The sequence below is a fragment of the Salminus brasiliensis genome, chromosome 3 (genome assembly GCF_030463535.1).
Source record: "Salminus brasiliensis chromosome 3, fSalBra1.hap2, whole genome shotgun sequence".
Taxonomy (NCBI): Eukaryota; Metazoa; Chordata; class Actinopteri; order Characiformes; family Bryconidae; genus Salminus; species Salminus brasiliensis.
This window is the reverse complement of record NC_132880.1, coordinates 11,461,320-11,480,733: the sequence shown is the minus strand read 5'-3', so window position 1 is coordinate 11,480,733 and position 19,414 is coordinate 11,461,320. Positions and strand designations below refer to the sequence as shown.

General features: G+C 39.2%; 1 protein-coding gene across 2 annotated transcripts in view; it reads left to right on the top strand.

Moving 5' to 3' along the window:
* Positions 1–11,399: 11,399 nt before the first annotated feature.
* The window catches only part of arid1ab (AT-rich interactive domain 1Ab), a 53,400-nt gene continuing 45,385 nt past the window's right edge, over positions 11,400–19,414 (top strand). For both annotated transcript variants that reach the window (XM_072675438.1, XM_072675437.1), the window contains exon 1: positions 11,400–12,738. In XM_072675438.1, the coding sequence (XP_072531539.1) occupies positions 11,746–12,738 (993 nt within the window). In that variant the 5' untranslated portion in view covers positions 11,400–11,745. The remainder of the gene's footprint in view (positions 12,739–19,414) is intronic.

Sequence of the window (19,414 nt, the reverse complement as noted above, 5' to 3'; positions counted from 1 at the left end):
TTTAGTAGCCCATATGGACACTTGCAGTTTGGAGGTGTGGCTGTTCAGAGGCAGCAAAAGGGCCAATTGCCTTGCAGTGCCTTTATCAGCATTTCAATGAGCAGAATTAGAAACCCTACTCCTACCCACCACTCCCTCCCACCCCTCACCTTGTCCAGCCTTGTCCCCAGGGCAGTAATCAGCCACAGTATTAGCCTACCCCCTCCTTCCCCCAACCCCCTCAAGGAGTCTAGTGGCCTCCCTAAAGGGATGCCACAAAGCCAAGCGCAGGTTTTGTTTTCACACTTGAGTGGTGTAAAATTCCCAAGCATGGGTGTTTGGGCGTCAAGCCTGAAGCGTGCCACCCCATACAGGGCCACAACTTGCTTATCCTGCTAAGACTCACACATAAATTGAAAGAGTATAGGTAAACCAATTGAACACAATTGAAAACAGAAGTTTACACACACTATATAAATGCACATGATGCTGTCATGTCTTTGGAAGTCTCTGATAGGTTTATTGGCAACATAGAGACACAACTTTGGATGTATTTTAGGGCACACCTGAAACACACTGCTTCATTTGTGTAACATCATGGGAAAGTCGAAAGAAATCAGCCAAGATATCAGGAAGACTACTGTAAGCTTGCACAAGTCTGGCTTATCCTTGGGTGCAATTTCCAGATGCCTGAAGGTGCCTCGTTCATCTGTACAAACAATTATATGCAAGTACAAACAAGATGGGAATGTCCAGCCATCATACCATTCAGTAAGGTTCTGTGTCCCAGAGTTGAACGTACTTTGGTCGAAATGTGCCCAAATCAACCCAAGAACAAAAGCAAAAGACCTTGTGAAGATACTGGCTGAAGTTGGTAAGGCATGTGCGCGCAAGGCAGTTACAAACATGGCTCAGTTACACCAGTTCTGTCAGGAGGTATGGACCAAAATTCCTACCAACTGTTGTGAGAAGGATATCCAGAAGTTTAAGGGCAACGGTACAAAATATTAATGAAATGTATTTAAACTTTTGACTAAAAAAAAAAAGTAATAAAAATTGCCATAAAAAAAATCCCTCTCTCATTATTCTGGCATTTAGCAAATATAAATTATTTTGGTAATCCTAATTGACCCAAAAAGGGAAACATTTATTCTGATTTCATCTCAGACAGTGAGAAATGCATATGTGTCTTTTTATATAGTGTATGTAAACTTCTCTTTTAACTGTATGTGCATGTACTGGGGACACATTTGACTTTAATTTTGGCACATAATTATTCAGTTGTGTCAGAAAGTTTTCTCTAATGAATGGCTTTTTTTAAAGATTTTGTTGAACCTGACAATTTTTAGAGGGGGTTTACATTTGTACAATGGTATACCTATGGCTGATACAAGACCAAACTAAAGACTTGAGACTTGACTCGAATTGAACTCACACCTCAGAGACTCAAGACTTGCCTCTGACTTGCACCCCAGTGACTCATGACTCAGCCAGAATTCAACTAGCACCCCTGTCACTTGACATTAAGACCCACACCTGGTCACTTCATCCGTTTAGAGCAGGAGTGGGTAATTCTGGTCTTGGAGGTCTGGATTCCGCCACAGTTTTGTACTTTTCCTGTTCAAGCACACCTAATTCAACCTACCTGTATATTGTCAGGTTTAGTAGGTCTGATGGAGCAGGGAAATCAGCGCAAGCAGTCAATCAACATAATATGCAAGTGTAAACACACCCAAGGTGCATTTAAGACAGATGCAAATACAAAGTATTTGTAACTCTTCCAAGTACAATCGAAACACCATTAATAATTGCTGCGCAATGAGCAATTTGCATATTCCTTCCTAAAGAGCAGTCTGACTAATTGGAGACACATTTGACTCCCAAGTGTAAATGCATGTGGCAAAAAACTTCAATACAATCCACGTACTAGACACATAAAGTGACCAGGTGTAAACAGGGTCTAAATGACTTGCAAACTGGTGGCTAGCATTAACTAGACTGTAGTTTGATAAAAGTTTTTTTTTTCATCATTATTTGTTAGTTGTATTTAAAATAGATGATTATTCAATGGTTTCTAAAATATCGTACTGTATTTATTTTGATTAATTAATTAAGTCCTTGACTGATTATCTGCATTCGCCATTTGTGATGAGACGCTTTCCCAGTTTTATTACATTTCTTCTCTTTTGCACTCATATCTCTGTGCTTCCTTACTTTGTCATCCCAATACTGATGTCTTTTCTGTCCTTTTTTCTCTCTGTCTCTAGCTTTCAAACTTTGCACTTTATATATGCCCTGAATTTCACCTTCATCTCAACCTTTGTGAATCGTGCTGCTTACATGGCAAACAAGATAAAGTCTGAAACAGGACCTTCTCTGAGATCCAGAGCAGAAAGGCACATCTGCACACATCAGTCTTTCACACTGAGGAACGATCAGGAGCTTTTGTGTCTACAAAGAAGCCTGAGTCAGGCTTATTTTACTGAGTGGTGGGACCCTCATGGTCTTATTTGGATGAATTCAAGTGCCTCAAAGTGAGCAAGACAACACAATATTGTAATGGTGTTATGTTGAAATAATAACCATTCTAGGGGGGTGGAATACTGGCAAAAGGGAAATAATACAATACAGTTTCCATTACTGTGGACATTGCCTGACTACAATGAATATGACCAAATGTTACTACCACTGCTTATTCAAAAGCTGTTTTGATCATATTGCAGTTATGTTAGTGGTATGTGAATAGGTCTAATGAAGCACCTACAGACACTGTAGAACCACTGTAGAACCACTGTAGAAGACAGCACTTAGGAGCTTAGGTGAACTTCTGTTATCCATTGAAGGAGACAGTTATTACTGTACTCTATTCATATCACAGTGTGTCCAACAATAAGTACAGCATTGAGCTTTTTATACAGTGAAAGAAAAAATAGAAACATAGGACATCCATTTGCACATGCTGATCACCTTTATTTGTTTTCACCATATACATGCACATTGCTCAACTATTCTGGGGACAGGGATTGGGTATTCATACTGAACTGCCACGGTACAAACGTCACTGTTAAACAAATTGTCTTCTCATGCAATTCTTTCAGAACATGCACCATTTTTCGCAAAACATGGTTGCAGTTACAGATGCTTTGGCATTCACATGTTTACTTAAAAAAGCAGAGACAAAAAGTCAAATAATTTATTTCATTCCATACAGAACTCCAGTAATAGACTGTACAAAAAACTGGCACCATCAACTTTATATTTGGTTAAAATCTTTCGAAAATGATAACAGAACAGAACATGACATTGTGCACAGTGGACACCGGAACATTAATACCTCTGGAGATGGACTTGAGCTTTGGGATTGTCCATACTTGTCCACAATTTTAGTTTTTTTTTTTACTTTTCTTTCTTTACTCCATGCTCCGTGTGGTACACAGACACAAAGATTGAACTTTTTACACATTCTGGTTGAATGTGTGATTTTTATATTGTTAGCGCCCGGTACTTTCCAAAAATACAAATTAAAGATGCATCACAATTAAAATCAATTAAAAAAAAAATCAATTTAAAAAAGGTGCCAATAATTTTGTCTACTTATTTTCTGTAGTTCTGTGTGGAATCATATCAGCTTTTACTTTCTTTCTCAAGAAAATGAATACCAAAGCATTTGTAATTGCACTAAATTTCTCAAATTTCATAAGCACTGTTAACTAGTTTGGATTTTCATGGTATTGTGGGAAGAGTGAATTTTTGAGTATTGCTTTGGTGACTGTGGTTTTGTTTTCTCTCCCCTACCCCAATCCTCCTTCATGTCTCTCACCACTGTGTGTAGAGAGAATTGCTTACATTTTCTTCTATTATTTTTTATATATGTGAGGGCTCCATTAGTGAGCCTTAGGTGCCTATGACTGTCACTGGTTTAAAGGTGGTTCCTTTCTTTAACCACCTTTGGTAGGAGCTGCATAGTGGGAACACCCCAAAAGACCTGCTATTTTGGAGAAAATCTGACCCAGTCTCCTAGCCATCAAAATTAGTCAATTTTGTATAATAGGTTGTCTAATGTGAGCCTGTCATGTCAGGTAACACAGGGTTAGTATTATTTCTGGTACTTGTGTCAAGTTCTTAAAACATTGTTTACTTGTCAAAGTACACATTCGTTTTTGTCAGCCTGAAACGTATAAGATAACATATGTTTCTTCTGTCCTCACATAGCAATAAAGTTGTTCATCTTGGGAAGGATGTCATCCTTAAAGCGACCTCTTTTCCCTGCCTCCATTAATTTGTGCACTTTGTCAGGCTGATGATTGATATAAGATGCTCAAGGCTTTTTTTCAACGTCTGGCAGCTTAATCATTCAGTCCAGCCCCATCTGACTGCTGTCCCTTTGAAAGGTTCTACTCTGGCCTGGATGTCATAGAGGCCCCTGAAGCTTGCTGGCACTATTTGACCCATCAGTTACCTCAACCAACCCCTCTTTCCACACACACACAGTAAGATTATTCTTCTGCCTAAAGCTTGTAGCTAAGTAGTAAAATAAAAGCTTGACTTAATGTGCTAACATGGGAAACTTAGCAAGGTATTATTAACAAAATGCTAACTATAGACTGTAAAAGTTTTTCTTGTTTTCAAAAGAAAACCTGATTAATTTTGTCCCGTGTACATTTTTCTCTTGAATAGACTCCTAATAACCTTACAAGAAATACAAGATTTTTAAGGAGTAAGAAATTACATTACAGACACATTAGTCTACTACTTAGCTTTAAACTGTTGCTGCTCTATTACTGCCAAATCAACTACCACATTTGACAAAGATTGGAGGTTTGTTTGAGGTGTAATGGTGAGGTTGCTATTTATATTTACATTTATATTGATCTATTTCTATTTATTTGGGGATGTAGTTCAAATTACTGTTACCATTCTCCTGTACATTTGTATATGAACGTGAATATATGAATGTTATTTAATATATGATGCTTTGCTGACTGATGGCTTTTAGGTGGTATAAATTGTGTTGGATTCTATGGGGCGGGAGTTATTTCATATCATAGAAGCTGGTTCGAATAAGCCTAAAATACATTATTTCGTTTAAGGATCAGGAACTATGGGATTTTTATTGCTGCAGATAAAAGGAAAAAATGCCACCAGTATTGTAAGTGCTGTTAACCTTGGAGAGCTGTATTGAGATTGGGGAGTTCCCTCTAGTGCTCCCTTGCTCATTCTCTTTCCCGCCGCAATGAAGAAAACGCCAGTGTTTAGAAATCTGTCCTTTGCTGTGGATTTCAAAAATTGAGGGATTTTCAAGAATGTCAGGGAAAATGCCTTGGGCAAACTGCAGCTTCAGACAAAAAGGAAAAAGGAGAAAAAAAACTTTCTCAAAGGAAGTGGAGACAGGAGACTATGCTCTTACGCAACCTGAATATGTCCTGTTAGCTTTGTTTGAAAGTGTGCCAGGCTGGATGTTACAGTCTCTGCTGGGCTATTTTCACCTTTGGAGTGAGGAGGATTTTCAGCTGGAGAGATGTGGCACACTGGGCTCACACTGTGTCTGTGAAAGGAGATTTAATGGCCACTTAACATTTAGTGATAAAGCTGTCAGAGCAGTGTTGGAAAGGCCACGGATTTTTGCTCTTTTTTAATAAATATGAGCTGTGCTGAAGAGTCCACTGCTGCTATTTGGAATGTTTTAGAATTGTGTGAATGTTGTATGTCTATGAAGCACTTTATTTTACTGTATGCAGTATACAGTATAAAGTAGATACTGTGGAACCTTTATTGAGCTGGAGCCAGGCTTACAATCTTAAGCAAAAGTTTGCACTCTCTTGACCAAACTGCACTTTTTTTTACTTCAGGGGTCATACATATACTCTTCTAAGCAACTGTTTAATCAATCTGAAAAAAAGAAATTAGAAGGCTATAACAATATAGTGATGGCAAGTTTTCATCTTGCAATTTTTGCAGTGCAGACTGTTATTAAGAAATGGAAGTTCAGGGGAAACATGGAGGCTGGGTTGAGATCTCAGAAAACTCTCAGAGAGAACTGACTGTGTGCTGGTGAGACAGGCAAAAAAACATAGGAAAAGAACCTGCATAAAACTTTAGCAGAGTCAAAAGGGTGGTGCACCATACCAGTTAGGAGCATTGCTTGAACAAACATAATCTTCACGGAAGTGTTGTCAATTATCATCACAAAACTCAACGTTTGAAGTGTGCTACAGAACATTTAGAGAAGCCAGTTTTAAATACATTTTTGGCAAAATCATATCTGAAAAACTATTGTAAAACACTGCATTGGGCATTGGCAGTATGTCTATAACAATTTTGTGTTTCACATATCACAGCTATAAACAATTCATTATATTTATTATTAATTATTTATTAATTGTATTAATATATTAATTATACTTATTATACACACTAAGTGAAGCATTGAAGTAAGGTGTTGGCAGGGCAATGCAAGCCATCTGAGGCAGAATGAAAGGGTCAGTTGGAATGGAAATGTAGTGTAACTGTTCACTAAAATGCAAAAAAAACAGTTTTGCTCTAATCTCTTAGTAAAAAGGAAAACATATCTGGTTGTAGTTTCTTTTAGCATTTGTGCTTAATGCTGTGTAAATTTTCATGTGTGTGTGTGTAAGAGAAGGAGAACAGGTATGCCAGCTGCTGTAGCACAGGCTGCGCTGCTTATCTGTCTGGGAATTAACTGAGGTTCTATTGCAGGCGCTCAAAGTGGCAGTTCCTTCCTGAGCGCACTCCAGACTGTGTGTTTCACAGCTGCCCAGCAACCTGCTGGAAGGGGCCCAACCGCGTGTTTATGTGTGTTATTTGTACGAGTGTGTGTAGATGAGTGCGCACATGTGCATGGAAGTACACAGAGGGGTGTGTCCTTAGCCGTTCCCGTATGCTTGTACGGCTATGACAGCATGTTACTTAATGGGTATGAATGAAATTCGAGGTGTATGAGTGTGTAGAGAGGGAGGGAGGGAGGGGATAGTTTTTTGAGCCAGGCTCTCCAGTGTGTGTGAATGTGTGTGTGTTCCTGTTGCACCAAACCTGACTCCATTCTCGTTAGGAAATTCCACTCCGCATTACTGTGTTGCTGTGGCTCCTGTCCCAGGCTGGCTCCCATGAGATAAAAAAACAACAGAAAAGTGAATATCTGTCATCAGTAAACTTTTCTCCGGCCTGACACTTTCCCTATTGCTTGACTGTGTCAAATATTGCCATTCATTCATCATGGTTATGCATTTTAACTTTTTGCCATCTACTAGGAAAACCTCAGTGTGGTTAAACAAGCCTGCTGTGTAAACCTTATTTAGCTTACAGTTTAAGGGAAAACTGCAAAAATACTGTCTCTGCACACTTTATGTGTGGTTGAGCGCTTCACAAAAGCCCACTAGAGGATTTTTTTAGCTGAAAATTTGATGCATGGGCTTCTTGTGATTACATCTCATTGATCAAAGTAAGATCTTTTAATGCAATCAGAACAGTATGCTCTGTACAACATTGCTACTATGAATCTATACATGTAAATATAATTATATATATTATTATATTATATTTATATAATAAAAAAGTATACTGTGTTAATAAAAAATAAAAACTTATGAAAATCACTACAGTATTGAACAACACAATATTGGAATATTCAAGTGTATCTATTTTTTACACCCCTAATGAGGCCTACTAAATACACACACAAATATTGAACTTTAGCCCAACTCATTCCCATTTATAGGACAATCAGAATCTAGGTTATTTACATCTATCTTAAAATCATAGAAAAAAATGTTTAATTTTAAGTGATCAGTTAAACTGAATAAGTTGGGGACAATAGCATGTAGCAAATATGCTATATTTAAATTATACCTACTGTACAAGCAGAATGGTGGAGTAGTTTTTGCTCAAAAGAAGCTCTAATTCTGCTGCTTTTCCCTGTACTTACAAACCAGGAGGACCTGAAACTGACACTGACAATAGTTGCTAATAGGCAGTTGCTTCTGCAGGAGATTTTTTAAAATTGAGATATAAAGTGATTTTTCTTTCTCTTTAGGATTATCTTATCTTATCTTTACTCCCTTTTGCAATTATCAGTATTTAAATGTGTGTGTGAAAATCTTCCAAAAAATGAAGTTCAGCCTAGGTTCTTTAAGGCTCATTTCCAAGCATGTTGTTGAGGCGACCCACGGCATCAGTCTGTGGGCCATGCATCATGTCAGGCTTGTGGGTATGTGGTAAAGGGGGGCAAAGTAAACAGTCTTAAATCATCTCACTGCCACAGTTGGGGTGTGTCACAGTACCCATGCAGGGGGGTCACACTGGGAAGACAATCTGAGTGTAGGGCTGGGCACTTCATTGGTAAACTGCCTAAATCATGGCAAACCAAATGCTCTTTTCTAAAAGAGTTTGATATAGTTTAAAAACATTTCATTTACTTTACTATGTGGAGACTGAACTGCAAGAAAAAAATGTGCTGTTTTTGGACTAAAACCATTTGAGTATAATCGTCTGTTCCATCTACAGCAGTTTAGCCTGTTGTTTTAGTCTGGACAGGGCAGCCAGTCCAATAAAATTTACATATCGTCCATATTGTAAATTACAATACATGGAAAAAATAAATAAATACAATTTTCAATTACAAAATTAAAATACAAAAGATTACAAATGTCTTAAAGGCAAAATACCACAACAGCCTATTTCATTTTAAGGAATAAAAAAATAACTGAGTGGATTAACTGTCAAAGAGTTTTTCTCTTTTCTGTCAAAGGGTTGGATGAATCTCCGTTTCCAATAGCTCAGCATGATGTTAGTCAGTGTGGGTGTCAGTTAGCTGATGTAAGAGTACTGGCAATTAACATTCTCTTCCAATTACATTTAGCTAATATAGTATGTTTCATTAGTGGCAATGCAAACAAATATGATTGGCTGGCATCACGTATCTCCAAAGAAGCACATTCTAGGCTTCACCCCACCAACAATGTTGCATCATGTGGTGGGCAGAGGCCAAGTTTGAGGGAAAAAGTTTGTACATTGTAAAAACATTGTAGCCACACAAGAGTAAAAAAATCAGGATAAAGGCTTGTTTAAGCTTTAAAAGGAAGGGCATCTTTAAAGAAGCGTTTTGTATTAAAAGAATTTGAACCACTGCTGAAACTCAGTCCATATGCCATTTTGACCAAGACAAGCCATGTAAATCTCAAAATGTGTACGTAGGTGTGTGTGGAGCTTGCTTGACTTGTGATTCATCCACTTGGAGTGAAGAGGGCGTGTGGCCAAGCATTTCTGTTGCTACACAACTTTGCTTCTCATTGCAAAAAATACTAGATTTGGCTGAAGCCAGAGTTTTCAGAGAAGACCACCCCCACCCTCTTTACCAAAGTCAATGGCATTCAATGAGCTTCAGGTTTAATGGGCTTTGTGTTTGATTTTTAGCATTCAACTTGACTCATTTCTGTTTTACAAGTGTATGTTTATGTATTGATGAAATGCCTTAGCCATACAGTAAAGTTATGAAAAGCATTTTATTCCTTGCATTATTTAAAAAGCATATACCATTTAAAATCCCTGTGCCTAGCATATGGCTACTTATCAGAAATAAAGTAGGCCTATAGCTCCTGAAATATATGACTTCTAATGTACAGAGAGCTATTCTATGCGCACAGCAGTCATAGCTGTGAGAAAGTCAGCTGCTTACCCCCTCCCACACATATAAAAAGGGAAATACACACACGCACACACAATTGTATTAAGCATGGATAGCGTATGTTGGTGTCACTGAGCAAAGTAAAAGCCTGTTGGGATGGGGGCTCCTGGCTGAGCAGGCTCGGGTTGTTTAGTGATGGCAGCAGCAGAGCCTCTGCATTGTGAAAGGAAAAAGAGCTGCTGCTTGGGCGCTGTGTGCTTTTCTGTTGCCCATCCCCCATGCACACACACTCCCATAGCAAAGTTCTGCTGCTTGTGCAAGCACTGAGGCTGCGCTGTGCTGAGAGAGGGAGAGCGGGGAGGTGGGTAGCGACTGAGACAAGCGCGCGAGTGGGAGAGGGAGAGCGATGGCTGCTCTTATTTGGCTGTTATACCCCAGCGCCACCAGTGTTTTTATATTTTTCCAAATTGTGATTTTACTGTTGCCCTTTTTTGACTGCATACAGCAGAGTTGGCTTTAATAGGCTTATATTTTTCTTCTGCACCCCCCCCCGCACCCTCTTTTTTTGCACTGCATTTGACTTTTTTCATTTTCACTTCCTGCTCTCAGTCCATCCCCCATCCTCTTTCCCTTTCTATCCTCCCTCTCTGAAAAACACACACGCACAGGCTGTAATTTCATGCGTTCCTCTCCACAAATCAAGCTTCATGCTGCTGCTATTAGTCTTCATATTTGCTGTGTGCACATGCTAGTGTACACTTTTAGTCTCAACCTGGCTGATGAGATGGAAGAGCATAGTAGCTAATGTACTAGTAGCAGCGGTGCAATGACTTACGAGGAATTAGATTTAGTATTTGATTCAATAAAGTGGTGTCTTGATTTAGTATTTCTTGCTACAGAAAAAATAAGCAGTTGTTGAAAAAACTGAACCATCAATATGTTATTGTTTCAGTTATCAGGTTATTCGAGCATTTAGTGTTCTAAAAGAACAAAATACTAAATAAAACCTGTGATTTGTAGTGTCCCAATATAACACTCTTTTCACAAGCTATGTTAGCCCCCAAGCTAACATGCTGGTATCTATTCAATGTTACAATTCAATATGCTTCGCTACCCTACAGTTCAAAATAATTGAATATAATTTCGATATAATTTGATACAGTATGATGCTCTACACTACAGCTTGATGTAATATGATATGCTGCCTTACAATTTAGTACAATACGGTCTTCTGTGATACAATATATTACCATACAATGTGATGCAGTACATATCCTTGTGATACAATACAGTACCTTGCAATATAGTGGGATGTGTTGTGGTACAGTGCAATGCTCTGTAATTTAAAATGATAAATAACACCTATACACCGCAATGCAATACATTACAATACAGCATGATACACTGAGGTACAACTCAATGCAATACGATAGCATGTCAGTACAGATTCATGCACTGCAATGCACTTATATTCAATACAATGCGCTGCAGTACATTTTGATCAAATGTGTTGTATGCTTAAATCCTTAATTGTTAGAAATGCTATTTTATTTTGTACTGGTTTACATTTTGCTAAGGCATTAGGCATTACTTGATCAAAAAAGAACAAATGATTTATCACAGTTATTTTTTAGTTACTTAAACTATCTAAATGTGTGGTTCACTCCATTTTTTAAATATCTTGAAGTGAAACTACGCTGAGTTCTGCCATGTTTCTTCCCCGATCCAGATCCACGCCTGTGTGAAAGTCCATTCCGTGTATTCCGCCTGACCGCGCGCATCGGTAAAATGGCTGTGTCTCGCGGAGCCTCGTGCTGGTTTGATCGGTTTCTCGTGCATACTCTCGTTCTGTAAACCGAGGCCCTCCTTTTACATTTTGTGTCGGTTAAATTAATTCCCGGGACCTTTATTTATATTCTTGAAGTAACTTTTGTTTATTTTTTCTTTAAATCAGAAGCTGGAGCGGAGAGTGGATCCGGTCCGGAGTGAGGGGGGATGATCCGGGACACGGGAACGTTGTTATAAATAATTGTATATATGTTGCTGTTTCGAGGTGGATTGTGACTGAGTCGCTTTGAATAACAGAGAGAGTGTGTAAGAGTGAGACAGAGGGACGGAGGGATATCATGGCCGCTCAGGTCGCCACTCTCAACCCAAGCCCGGCCGCCGAGCTTAAAAAACCGGACCGTGAACCCCAGGAGGAGTCGGTAGCTGTGCCGGGAGAGAAGCAGCAGCAGCAGCAGCAGCAGCAACAGCAACAACAGCAGCAGCAGGAGGGTAAGGAGCCGCGGGCGGACGGCGGATCTCCGGGACAGAAGGAGCTGCAGGACGGGACCGAGGTTGGAAATGCAGGAGGAGTAGTAGGAGGAGGAGGAGGAGGAGGAGGAGGGGATCCTGAACTAAAGAACGGCAACGGGAATCCATCCAGGGTGAACAATAATAACAATAATAACCAGAATGATGCGGGCGGGCCTGAGGGTAACAACCACCCGGGTATGGTCCACCATCACCCGGGCACTTTCCCTCCACCTCCTTACGGCTACAACCAGCACTACAACCGGGCCCCTTTTCATCAACATGGCGGACAACAAAGCCCTAGCATGGCAGCTGCAGCGCCGGGCAGCATGCTAGAGTCCTACCCGCCCAACTCGCACGAGCACAGCTTCTCCAACCACTATAACAGCTACAGCCCGTTCCCGAACCGGACTCCATATCAGGGTCAGGGCTACGGCATGAGTTCGCCACGCAGCAACCAGCCTTCGGCGGCTGGAGGGCAGCCGGGCAAGCAGCAGCAGCAGCAGCAGCAGCAGCAGCAGCCGCCTCCGGGAGGACCCACAGCCATGGTGGGTTCCTATAATAACCAGAGGTATAACATGGGTAACCCTCAGCCAACTTCCACGCCAACTTTAAACCAGCTTCTAACTTCCCCAAGCTCCACAAGAAGCTACCAGAACTACCCACCGAACGACTACAACAACCAGGATGGGGCTAGTAAGGGACCAGGAGACATGGCCAGCAGTAATCAGTATGGTGGGGGCCATCCGGGTTGGCAACAAAGGAGCCATCATCCACCCCCTATGAGCCCGGGAAATACTGGACAGGCGCTCACCAGAAACCAGGTAAGGCTGCTTAAAAGTTTGTTTACTTCCAGGCTACTCCATGCTAAAACACTAAGCTCACGAAGAGCTGTGGTAACGTTCTCGTACAGGAGAGCGCCATTGTTTCTCTATGGGTCTTCTCTAAAATGGCTGCCTCCCATTTTCCTTCTCACGGCATTTATGAGGGGAATTTCTAGTTTTAAAAGCTTTTAAAGACCCCCCGTGTCCATTCCCGGCTCCTTGGGCAAGCTGATTGGGGCACAGAATAGGTGCGAGACGGGGCATGACTTTGCTCTTTGCTGGCTGGGAATTGACAAGTAATGCTAATTTTGTGTACTTGAATGCACCAAAAAAGGGGCTGCGCAAACGCCGCTGTGCGTTTTAACTTTTTCCTGCAGTCCTCATTTGGCTATAGGGGTGCAAACACAATTTGTTTTGAAGATCTCTCTCTATCGCGTTGTAGTGTTCTGATAAGGTCGAATTCGCGGTGTTTGATTAAAGGTGAGGGTATTTCACACGCAGGGCCGTTGCAGACCTTCGCAAAACGGCAGAACAGGCTGGTGATCTGACCACGCGGTTTGATGTCTGAATTTGTTTATAACGATGTGGCGAGCACAGTCCCACATCTGTTGATTTGGAATGGGCGTTATTTGTTTGTTTGAGTAGCACTGTTTCGCCGATGTAAATCGAAGTACATGATCTCTTAGCCAGCGCCCGGTAAACACGGTCAACGATTTGAGTAAATGCTGCCTGCTTTGCTTTGGGATTTGAATTATGGAGGTAAAATCCTTCTGTCAAAGCCAGGAGACAGTTGGTCTTAGGTTGACATGCTAGCTGAAATCTGATTGGCTCCCCATCTCCTGCTCTTGGCCATTTATAATTGCATCTAATGTAATGGCGCAAAGAGCCCTGCTGACGGGCTGCTGCTACTGCTGCACTAACTCTGTGTGTATGTGCGTGTGTGCGCATCACACGTTTAACCGATGTTACATTTTTTGTACGAGACTTTCATGTTGTTTTTTTTTTTTTTTTTTTTTTTTTTTTAGTCCGAAACGTCAGTTACAGTAATAAATATATATGAATTATTATTTTAGTAATTTTTTTCCCCAAAGAATGTTGGAAATGTATGCAGATATTTCTTTGCAGTGTGTATTTATAGATATGTTTTTAGACAGTTTGTTTTTAGTTTTATTTTTTGTTGTCTTTGTAAGTGCACTTAATTATAGTTTTGACACGTGGTCTTAAACAGTGTGTGTGTTTTGGCTACTTGTTCAGCAACACCCAATATTAAAATTCAACCATATACACAGCTTTGTTAGATTTACAGTAATCTGGCTGCTGTTAAAGGCCTGCAAGAACTGTAATATATCCTTATTTTTTGGTTTATCAATTTTTATAACATAAATGATCAAAACAAAACCGATTCAAGGTCAGTAGATGGCACCAGGTGTAACTGTTTCTTTCAGCATATTCACATATTTATTCAGGAGCTGTCTTCATCTATGAAGGTTGCTGTAGTCCGGACCTAACAAGACTGTTAACAAGGCATGCTGTTGTCAGCCAAGTGTTACTTCTTTATACTTTTGGTTCTTATTCTCCTTCTCAGCCTGTAACCATGTCAACACTAATATCCTTGTTCCCAGATCTGAAGTATAGTGAGATTTGGAATTATGCACTATTGGCTGTTTTTCTTCTCCTACTGTGTGCATCAACCATATACATGTTTTAAACTGAACCCATGTTACTGAATGATTGCTTCTGATGTGGCTTGAGTGTGCAGGGGATGTTTTGTAGACACAGATCGTTTGAATCAGCAATTCTACAATAATTCACTCTGCATGTGGACTGGTAAGGTATTGACATTTTGCTCTGGTAGTTTTCATAGCCTGGAAGCACTTTGTTAAATGCATTAGTGTTTTCTGTATGTAATTCATGGATTGTGCTTGGTGGATGCATTGTAGTTGCTGTTACTCAGAACAAATTTAAGTCATTTTCTTTTTTAAAACTGAAAGCTTGTCTCTTGTGATTTAAAGGGTGGACATGCACCGATCAGCCATAACATTAACACCATGGACAGGTGAATTGAAAAGCATTGATTATCTTCATCTACTGTGGCATCTGTCAGAGGGTGTGATATGTAAGGCAGCAAGTGAACAGTTGATGGTTCAAGAATGGAGCCATCGATGAACTGACGATGGTCACCTAATCGGTACAGTCTATGGAGGCCCCACCTCACAACTTGCAGGACTTAAAGGATCTGCAACTAACGCCTTGGTGCCAGATACCATAGGACATCTTCAGAGGTCTTGTGGAGTCCATGCCTTGAATGGTCATCTCTGTTGTGGTGTCACAAGTGGGACCTACTGAATATGATGGTGTTAATGATATGCCTGCTCGGTGTATATGCCTCTCTTTGCCATATTGAAGTGTGCTTTCATGCTTCATTCTTTATTTCTTTTAAACCAGTATGGTGAAAAGTATACTTTATCTCCAAAAAGACACTTTTGCATATGAACAATTCCTTAATTTTAAGTGGAGGTCAGTGTAAAGCCATTTTGTTCTGGCTCATTTTGAACTATTTTCTATTGGGCTATTTGCTGTGTAATTGTGACATGATGATATAAAGGACAACTGTGAAGTTAAGATAAAATAAGGTAAAATAAAGACAAATGGAGATGCTAGGCTTTTGTGCAATTTTTTATTATAGTTAGTTTGATTTTGATGACTACAGGCAAGTAGGCTGAATAAGTCGACTTTGCCTTGTGATATGAAGCAAATACATTAAATTCACACGAAGTAATGGCCTAAAATGTTAAGGATTTGTCCTAATTATACCAAAAGAAAAAAATGCAGATGTGACATAACAGAAATGGTAGACATACTCTTTGTGCCATATTGTCTCAGTCTGCATTACCTATTGTGGGAAAGTTCTGTTTGAAATGTGACACCCTAAAAGGCAAATTTAAAAGGCTTACAATCACATTAATTCATGAAATAACAACAATCAAGGCCAGATATGCAATCCTGTGTTCAGTATTATTACTACTTACAATGTTATTGCTTTTATAAAACCCAGGCTTTTAATTGTGAATGTTTCATATTACGCAAGACGGCAATAGTTCCTGCCGAAGACTGCACTTGGGTTCAGTTTTGCTGGTTTTACTCTCTTCTACTAGTTGTGTTAATTTGTCAAGTCAGTTTTTATTAGAGTTGAGTTGCTGTTTATATATAGCCACTGAGGCAAACAAAAACAATTAATGTTGCATAAAGGTGCTCTTAGTTTTAATAAAGAATTGGTGCTTTAGAGTTTCCCACCAGAAGGCATCATGTGAACATCATTTAAAGTCTGATGATTAAGTCTAAAGAAGATAAAGAAGAAATGTGTTTGAAATTTGTAAAGTTTGCTGAAATGTTCTTTGTTTGGAACTCTATAAATGGAAACCTATAAAGTAAATCTGTACAATGGTACTTGTCCACTGCATGCAGCGCCAAATTCTCTGTCCACACTCTCCGCCAGCAAGCACCTTGTTGCTGGAGGATGGATGTTTGTGTCTACAACGCAGAATGTGAAGGAACACGTCAGTCATGAAGTTGACATTTTCAAATAAATTCTCGTTTCAACCTTGGTTCTAAAAATTTTTTTGATTTAAGTATTTCTTTGTCTGACTGTGGTCACAATTTATCAATTTATCGTTTATTTTTGTCCATTTACAACTGCATCCAATGATGCACATTCCTGCTAAAACAAAAAACTGTACTCTGCTATAAATATGGAGATTAAACACTAAATTAGCTACAGCATGTAGTGGAGAAAGAAGGCTGTGGCAACGTCTGTGCTCTATATTTGCTGGAAATGTTCTATACTTCATCTCGGTTCACATCCATGTTGCGCAGACAGAACTGTGTTTATTCGCATGTAATTGTGTAATTGCATAAAGTTGAAGCCAGCTCAACTTTTCTCTTTGTTTCGCGAGTCATGTTTGCACCACCCACAATCCATCATGCATTTCTTCACTACTACTTGTAGAAAATTAATGGAGGCAAAATTTCACATGAATTGAAGTATTGATGTATGAATTTGAACCCTTTAAAAATGTTAATGTTTTCATGTCTTGGCAGTTTCATTAAAATTGTGCATTCTCCTTTTGATCGCAGTCTGTATATATAAAACATACACATGCACATTTCAATTGTGTTCTTTTTTTTATGTATAAATTGTTTGTATCCATAGAAAGATTAAGTGCACTGCTTTATTATTATTATTAATAGCTCCTACTGACATTTATTTGCTGTAGAGAAAGTCAATTGCAGGCTTAATCTTTGTTTTACTCATATATATTGAGCTTCTCTTTGAACAGAATTGCTTGATTAAATGATTTCATTTGTTAAGATGGTTGGTGGCGCCATCACACGTGTTTCTTGCACTATCTAGGAGTGCTTCGGGACCCATGTGAGCTGGTAAATTAATTGCCAAAGTTGCTGTAATAATTCCTTCAATCTGCACACTGGGCAACTGTCTGTCTAATATATAGATAAAACTGTTACCGTAAATATTGTGCCAATAACAAGACCACACATTTACAGCAACATTGCTTGTGCGTGTTTTGTGTTTGTTGAGAGTTATATTAGTGTGGGGGTCTCATATGGACATGGATTGAGTGTAAAAAGGAGAAATCAAGTCAGTCTGCCTCATTACAAGGGACTCCACTATTATCTTTTAATGTGTCATGGAATAAAAGAAAGTGTGAGAGAAAGGCAATTGCTTTATGCAACCACTATGTCAAAATAACAGTGACAAACAAATAAACAAGCACACCATGTCAAACAAATTCCTGAAAGGAATGTAGCAGTAACCCAAAGCATTTTCAAATTGCTGCTACTTTGCACATTCTTTTAAAAAAAAAAAAATTGAATTGTCTTTTTTTAGTTAGCAAATGCATAAGACAACCTTAAGCCACATTTAAAAGTTAATGGTTATGTACGTTAGGTCGCAATTGATTGAATCGATCTGAAGAATCGATAGATTCGATTATTTGACTCATGTTTCTTTGTTGCAGCTAATTTGCACTGGATGATAAATAAAATAAATTGTATTATTGAATTAGGGTGTTGTGCAGTACTGAAAAGTAGAGGAATAAGTAGAGTAATGAAAGTTTTAACTCTGAGGGGGATTCCTATGTGTGGGGCTGAGTTTCCGCAGGCTTTGGGGTGATTGGTGAAGGTTTGTGTGTGTGCTTAACTGCTGATGCCATGGAGCTGTCTGCACTGCTGAGTAATGATTCTTAACATGCTGCCTCATTCACAGTGTGTGCGCGTGTGCGCCCGTCTGTCTTTTGAAGGTAGGTGGGGGGTGTTTTTTGTGAATGATCTTTGGCTGGCTGGCGGTGACAGCTGTGTGTGTGCAAGTTGAGTGTTTTGAATGTGTGACTGGGAGGGGTGTGTTCTCTCACACTCAGCAAATGCCTCAAGATTGACTGTGACTTGCTTTTTCTGTTTACCATTGATACGAAATTAACCAGTGATGTAATATTTTGGGGTTGATGGCGATAACTGATATTAATGGCCAACTATTTAAAAATCTGTGTGTGTAAATAGTTTTGTAGTATTTTAAAGCAAGTTCACAATATATTACTGTAGAATAGGTTAATACTTGTGAAGATGGATCCTTTCACAGGATGTACGTTCTGTCCTATCATAATTATGGGTGATATATTCTCGTGATGTTTTTCTGACAGCAGAGTGGATATAGATTAATTTGAGAGAGCATAAGTTAAAAGTGGGCAATATGGTAAAAATGTTATCACTGTATTTGAAGACATTTTCACGATGATCGCAGACAGAATGCATCAGTAGCCACAGAATCTTAAACTACTATTCCATAATGCTCTCCCATACTGTAGTGTTTTTTTTTTTATTCTGCATATAAGGTAAAGTACAAGAAGCACTTTCCTAAAATATCCTGCTTTTTACCACTGCATTTGCAACATGCCATTATTTGTAAGTGTGAGGAAACTTGACTATTTGAAACATTTTTAAATTGAAGCACAAAAAAATCATGATTTTGATCATTTGCAGTGAATGTAAATTGTGGACATTTATGATGTGTGGATTTGTACATCATAGACTTAACACAGTTTTACATGTTCAGACTAAATTGGACTTTGATGCTTTAAAACAATTGTTAAAACACTGTGTGTGTGTTCTTAGCCCAGCAAAAAAAGCAATCATCCTTTTCCCTACATATTGTAAGCCTTTCATATTTATTTCTACATGATTTAGTAAATGTAGATGTCCATTCTGCAATATTTTGCAAATGTTTCTTTGCGTATTTCTGGAAAAACTGGTTTAGTTAAATGTGCTAGTTTTACTAGATTATAAGCCTGCGGGTTTCATGGGACAATTCACTGACCAAATATAACTGCAAGTAGGAATATGAAGGGTCCAAGCACCAATTTGGTAAAATTGGGCAAAATCAGGTTGAACCAGGAATAATTCATGTATATGACAGAAAGCTGCAAGTAGAGGTCTGCACAAGACTGGTGTGTCCACGGGCAAACCTCTAGCAGGTTGTAGGTTGAAGCTGGTGGACAAGAAGCAGTCTTTAAGCGGATAGATCACTGGCTGCTTGTGGAATCGGGCAGTAATAAATAACTTTTGAAATGTTTTGATTTGTTGTAATTTGTACAACAAAACAGTT